The sequence below is a fragment of the Orbicella faveolata genome, unplaced genomic scaffold (genome assembly GCF_042242905.1).
Source record: "Orbicella faveolata isolate gen_17 unplaced genomic scaffold, um_ofav_v1 contig_26, whole genome shotgun sequence".
Lineage (NCBI taxonomy): Eukaryota > Metazoa > Cnidaria > Anthozoa > Scleractinia > Merulinidae > Orbicella > Orbicella faveolata.
The window spans coordinates 8345858-8352500 of NW_028301554.1; the positions used below are offsets into that span (position 1 = coordinate 8345858).

The window sequence follows — 6643 nt, forward strand, 5'->3', positions numbered from 1 at the left end:
TCTCATCTTTCTTTTCATTGATATACAAAACTCAGAAACTGCTTGAATTACAGAATGCCTAAGGTCTAGCTAGCAACACAACTAAACTGAAGAGAAATCAGGGCATTTTATAACTGCCATGTGCACTACTCTGCCTTGTAGATTTTTCAGGTGCTTATCAAAACAGATGTTAAAATGTTGCAACGTTAATTTGTTATCTTATTTTCAAAAGTACCCAGGACACAAGACTAAATTCTTGGTGCAATGGCGTAATGGCTACTAACAGGTCTCATGTCACTAGCCAAAACTAACTTTGCACCAGCCAGCCTTTTTAATACACAGTTTCACTGACGTTTTTATAAGAGTGGTCAATCTTGGACATTTCTTGTTGCATCTAAAATGTTAATAATAATCACTAAGAAAATTTCACTCCCACAAACACGAATCCTGCTTTTCTTGAATATGCTTACTGGTATGTTCAATCTCTGATGTACTTCTATCAGTGTTACCATTTTCTTTTATCTCCGTTTAATAGTTAAATATTTATATGCTTATTGAGGCAATTATTTCCGTGAAATCCACTCATAGTTTCCCTGTTTTCATTAGTTCTATCCTCTTCAGTTTTACTTTCTCAGGATAATTCTCAATTTTGTTTTCATCCAGTAGACCAGTACTCCATTCCATCATGATTGTCACAATGGCTAGTGAAAGTGCAAAATCTACTATTCAAAACTGAAATGTGTGGCTACTGCGCAGTAGTGTTAGCCTTGAGCCCTGGGTACCCGATAATATTCACCACAAATTGGTGCAATGTTTGTCATAGAATATCAAGAAAAACATCGTTTTTAGGAAAGAAGTACCACAGGCGGGTTAACTAATGCAAAACATGAGACAACAACATTGAAAAACTTAAAACACATCCCAATGTTCAATGATTGCTGTCTTGTAAAATGTAAAGGTTCTTATTTCAAAAATAACATAAAGCCAGGTTTACACAAGCAGTTTTTGTGAGAAAAATGTTTGACTGTCTACATAGCACAGCAAAAATTCAATAGTTCAAAGTTTAGTGTGCCAGTTCTGATTGGACAGCAGAAATATGCACAATACTAAAGACCAATGTGGTAGCACAATTTGCCACAGTTTATGTTACTTGCCACAAAAAGCTAGCACACACAGCTTTTAATAAACAAATATGTTTGTCACATAAAAATTGGTTAACTTACATCTACAAAAGCGACAGTAATGGAATCTAAATTCTCCGTGTCCCTTGTGTCTCGGTTGTAGCAATGCCTCATTTACCTAAGCAGACTAATGGTTTGATCAAGAACTTCGGCGTGCGCTTCTGCAACTTCTGAGTCAAAATTCTCAAAAATTATTTCCGTTTTATCCAAGACGTCTGCAAGAAACTTAGGAAACTTGACTTCTAAATCTAGTTCTCCTTCGCCTGCCATGTTTTCAGTGCTCTCTAGTGCTCAGTTACTCTCCTTCCTGTTGACCGCGCTCGGCCCAGGAAGATTGCATCAACATTCGAGGTGGATTGCATCAATATTCGAGGTATTGGATTAAATCATTATTCGAGGTATTGGATTGAATCAATATTCGAGGTATTGGATTGCATCAATATTCGAGGTGTTGGATTGAATCAATATTTCAGGTATTGGATTGAATCAATATTTCAGGTATTGGACTGAATCAATATTCCAGGTATTGGATTGAATCAATATTCCAGGTATTTGATTGAATCAATATTCCAGGTATTGGACTGAATCAACATTCCAGGTATTGAATTGAATCAATATTTCAGGTATTGGATTGAATCAATATTCCAGGTATTGGATTGAATCATGAAAATTAAAAGATTGAATTGAACCAAAAATTTTATTTGCCATTGGATTGAATGCCTTTTTATATGTTTAAATAAAACCATTATTTAAAGGATTAAACACATATTGCAAGGGTTGAATTTTGCTACAAACGGCTTGCCATACTCAAAGACAACCACTACAAATTATATATCAATGCAAAGGTTATAGAATGTTCTATTCGATAAAAATTGTTTTGCCTCAATTTTTTTTTAATCATAAGGCGAGCGCGACCTAAAAGCGCGAAACGACCGACGTTCCATTGGGGACCGTTCATTTTTTATGAGGGAGGGGGGGGGGGGGCTGGTGGGATTTGGGAAGCACCATTTTAAAATCGCATGACCCCCCCTCAGCTTACCAATTTTTTCACATGGCCCCCCCTTATAGCGGTCATTTTTTGGGATGACCCCCCCCCCAAAAAAAAATTGAACAAACAATATTTAGATTTCAACTTTTTTAATATTTCTCTATTATCCCCCTACTTCACGTTATTGTGCTCACTATGAAGACAATATTTACAATCCCTATACTACAGAGAGCTGTTGTTTAAAAAACAAATCAAAAGAAAGAGAAGTCAATTTCGGATCTCCTAGTTATGGCTCGCCCTGAGCGTGTGGCATTTGGCCTCTCATTGGTAACTTCCTCATCTGAATTGATGAATGCAAGAGTGACATCACTTGAGTCATCTTCTCCCCCAGAGTCAATGGCATCACTGTCATACTCATCATTGTCACTTTCATCCGTTTCACTGCTGTCAGCACTTACCCTGTTGTCATTTGTGTCAATGTCCGGGCATTTCTCAGTGTTGGTTGGCCAGCTCTGAGAGGACTCTTCTGCCGCAAGCATGAATGTCTTACAATTGCCTTTACTTTCTCACTCTTGCTTCTTTCTCAAATGCTGCTTCAGCCCGTGGTGGTTCAAGTACTTGTTTTGTTCTGGAACACGTTGCTTTTTAAGCTTGGTTAGATCTTCGCACAACTCAGTCCAAGGATAATCCTCATATGATTTATCTTTTGCGTCCCTACTTAACTTTGCCTTTTCTCCTGCTCTCCTTTTCCTTTTAAATTCCAGCACTTCAAGATGCTGAAGATAATCCACCACACATTTTGATTTGACAATAAACTTATCTGCAAATAGAGCAACGCTCTCTGGGTCAAATAAAACCAGCCTGCCACCTCCATGCTCTTTCTTCGCTTGGACCCTTGGCTGCCAGTCATCTGGATCACGCCCTTCTTTTGGGGTCTTCTGGTAGGAGAGGTAGTGGTATTCCGGTAGGCAGGAATGGTCAGGAACTGATTTAAGATATCTTTCTATGGGTGATCCAGTCCATTCACAACAAAAAGAACAAATTTCTCCTACCTTTTCTTGACAGGACAACTTTAGAAACTCTCTGTAGTTTTCCCCCTCCTCATAGTGCTCATTCATAAACTTCTCAATCTTACGGAAGTAACAGTGGCCTGGAACAGAGTCTTTCCTTGCTCCTACATTGTGATACTGAACCAAGTACGAGGTGTTGTGAAAAAACCGGAAATCTGTTGATGTGTTGTGTGAAACACATTGTTACATTTAATTTACAGATGTCTTTATTTGGAAGGTTTTTACCTCTACTCTAGTGATAGGCATGTATAAATGTTGCCCTGTCCAGGTAAAACAAAAAGCTATGAGTGTTCTCAAATCTTGCAAATAGTGGATTACTTTTTATAAATTTTAGCATACTTGTTGTGGTTTAAATTTATCTATGGTTTAAAATTTCTTAATTTTCAAGGTAAAATGGGGTTGACTAGCCTACACGACTTTTACGGTTCGTGACATTTGTATATTTACCGTTCTCTGTTCGGTCACTCGACCTTTCTTGTCGCTTCACTCGTGTTCATGAAGGGCACTTCATGTTGTGTAATAAGGAGGAATGTTAGTGGAGTTGAGCCGTTAGATCGTGCTATGGCAAATTTTTATAGGTCATAGGTCTGCATGGTTTCCGCTGTTATCTGCATGTCGACTCGTTGAGTTTGACACCTCTAATTTGCCATGTGTTTATGCATTGTTTAGGCTCATTTCTATTGCAAGATATGCTTTTAAATCTCCATGAATTTGCTTTTGAGGGACAAAATATGAAATTTACCGTGAACATGTTGCTTACTTGCATTCCATATTGTGACGCCGGGCCCGGCTATGATTAGAACTGTTTGCAAGCACAGTAGGTAGATCCTTATCACGGATATCATATTTGTTCTCCTAGGATTTCCTTCGGAGACGCCGTAGCTTTACTTTGAGAAAGCTATACGTTTGTCTAGAGACATTCCTATGTTTCTTGCAGCTATCTGATCGAGCTTGTGTTTCTCTTGCTCGATGTATAGGTTTATTCCTCCTTTTTATTTCCTCCTCTTTTGCAAACCCCGTCTTTAAAATGGGGTTGATGCTATACGTTGAGTGCGTATTTTTGCTTTAAACTCCTTGACGTTAGTTGAGTGCTGCTATGTCTTGCACGATGTAGAACGGGGCACGTCCATAATAATCATGAAAGAGGCTCATTCCGAAATGCGCAATAATGGCGAAAGCGACGAGTCGTTTAAGAAAAGGTTTACAGCTGAACGATCCAGGCAGTTTGACATCTTACAAGCAAAAGAAGCAATCTTTCTAAGTGCGGATGGCTGTTCAGAAAGGGCGAGTGAGTTTCCCATGCCAGGGTACCAGTTGAAGCCCAGTGATGGAGGAAAACTGAACTTCTCCATCAAAGAACACAGAGCAATGGTGGAAAAGTTGAATGCCACGATTCCACACTCTTTCAGTCCAATGGGCTTGCTTTAAAGCAGGGCGAAGAATTTGCCCACAGTTTTAATGTAAAACAGATCAAATTTATAGAAGCTAAGTTGACGAAGGCCACGCAGGACATGGAAGCACTGGAAAATAAGAAGAGCAATTATAACAGCATATTCAAGGGCATACTCAAACAGCACATTGAGCTATTAGTCCAAACTTTGTTATACTTACTGCGTTTTATTGATCCGAAACATATAAAACTTGCAAAAGATATACTTGGTTTGTAAGCAGTGAAACGTGACATTTCAGTCAATAATTTTTGCCATTACAGGTGTAAATGTTCGCACTGTTCGATAGAAGCGGTAACTAAAGCAGAAGAATGCATTTGCTGCAAAGAGATCGATCGTGTCGGGGAGGTTATGAGCCAAGTGGATCTAGAGGATCAGTGTATAACCCTCCATCCTGGCTTTCATGATGTTTGTCTGAATCGATGGGTTCTACAAATAGCATCGTTGGCCCTTAAAACAAAAGCTGGAAAAAGCTACAGGACCCTTTTTAGCCAAGGTCTCAAGAGTGAATCAGAGTGAGTTGTTCGTTGCAACAATGTTGTGACATGATATCCCTTATTTATTGCTGAATGTATATTTTTTTGTAGTATTACACTGCATGGTAGTTTGGTGCAGGTAAAGATGCCACTATTCTCAATATACATTTTGTTGCTTCCAGTTTTTTATCAGTTGACATTTTTTTTCCCTAGTTACTTGAGCCATCACTTTGTCGTCAAAGGCTTTTCTCATAAAGTTGCATATATCTTTTAATAAAATTTAGGTTTTGTTCTGCATACACTGTATTATTAACAACAAAGCTGAATGCAAAAATTATCAGGTTCTGTCATAATAATCAACAGTTGCTAGTGAATAACAATCTCTTTTTTTTTCCTCACTCATTTAAGGTTTCTGCGATCAGTCTCATACAGACAGTTTACTCGACTCTTGTGGGACTTTGTTGGAAGCTCAAAGCGGTACCCTCTTCCTTGCTGTGCCTACAGTGCTATTAGGAAAGCCTTTCCTAGTGAGAATGGGCAGTACCATGGCTTCGAAGAGGACTAATGCAGCATATAATGGAATCAGTGTTAGTTTATTCTTCATAGCACATGCACATGTCCATGCAAAACTGTATGAAGTGTAATGTATAATAGTCAGCACTGTTTTTATATCTACTCATAATAATAGCTAGTATAAGTACCAGTATTAATTTTCTTAGTAGATGAAACACATTATTGATCTTCTGTGATTGTTGTCATTTTCTTCAAGTGAATTTAACATAACTTTTTTTCAAGAACAAACCATTGTAAAAAAAATGTCTTAAAAAAGTCACAAAATAATTCTTGTTATATAAAAAAGTAATATAATACATTGAACTGCTCTTTGGTCATGATTGAGTTTCATCATTGTCATTATTTGGACACACATGTCCTCGTTTTGGTTGGCCACACTTTCGACGCTTATAAGACCTTGTCCCAGTACTTCTTGTGGATGTGGTGGATTGAACTCCTTGATTCTGCATTAAAGTCTGCAACTCTGCTTCTGAAATGTGGAATTAGATAAAACATAAATAAGCTTTATTTCAATCAATGGCGTTGTAGAATGTTGTGTCTAGTTGAATATATAGGCTTGTACAATAAGTGCTAGCCCATTTACCTGTACATGTTGGGGGGCAAACAACAGTTTCTTTCAGCTTTTGTGATTTATGCTTTTGAATGGTATCCTCCCTTGACTCCTTTTCAAGCATCGAGTGCATTGGCTCGGGTACCTGCTGTTTCAGTTCCTCTTCTAACTGCTTCAGTTCCTGTCTTGGTGTTGTGATCATGGTCTGGTAGATTTCAGTGACATATTCTAAAACAGGTAAACAAACTTTTTAACATAATTATGTCATTCAACGCCCTAGGAAAAAATCTCTATTATACAGAAATAACATAATTAATTCTGTTTTATTGTCAAATGCCTGGTAAACCAGCAAAGAAGTTGCTGATTTCAAATGGAACG

At 38.0% G+C, this 6643-nt stretch overlaps 2 protein-coding genes across 2 annotated transcripts in view; one reads left to right on the forward strand and one right to left on the reverse strand.

The window, feature by feature from the left end:
• Nucleotides 1–4934: 4934 nt before the first annotated feature.
• LOC149108006 (uncharacterized) lies at nt 4935–6032 on the forward strand. The gene is made up of 2 exons (XM_089295611.1): nt 4935–5181; nt 5551–6032. The coding sequence occupies exons 1-2, from the start codon at nt 5018–5020 to the stop codon at nt 5705–5707; spliced, it is 321 nt and encodes a 106-aa protein (XP_089151737.1). The 5' UTR covers nt 4935–5017; the 3' UTR covers nt 5708–6032.
• Nucleotides 5720–6643, reverse strand: part of LOC110055112 (uncharacterized) — a 3459-nt gene continuing 2535 nt past the window's right edge. The window contains exons 6-7 of the mRNA XM_089295621.1: nt 6299–6493; nt 5720–6184 (exon numbers count right to left, since the gene is read on the reverse strand). Coding sequence (XP_089151747.1) covers nt 6030–6184; nt 6299–6493 — 350 coding nt within the window. The 3' untranslated portion in view covers nt 5720–6029. The remainder of the gene's footprint in view (nt 6185–6298; nt 6494–6643) is intronic.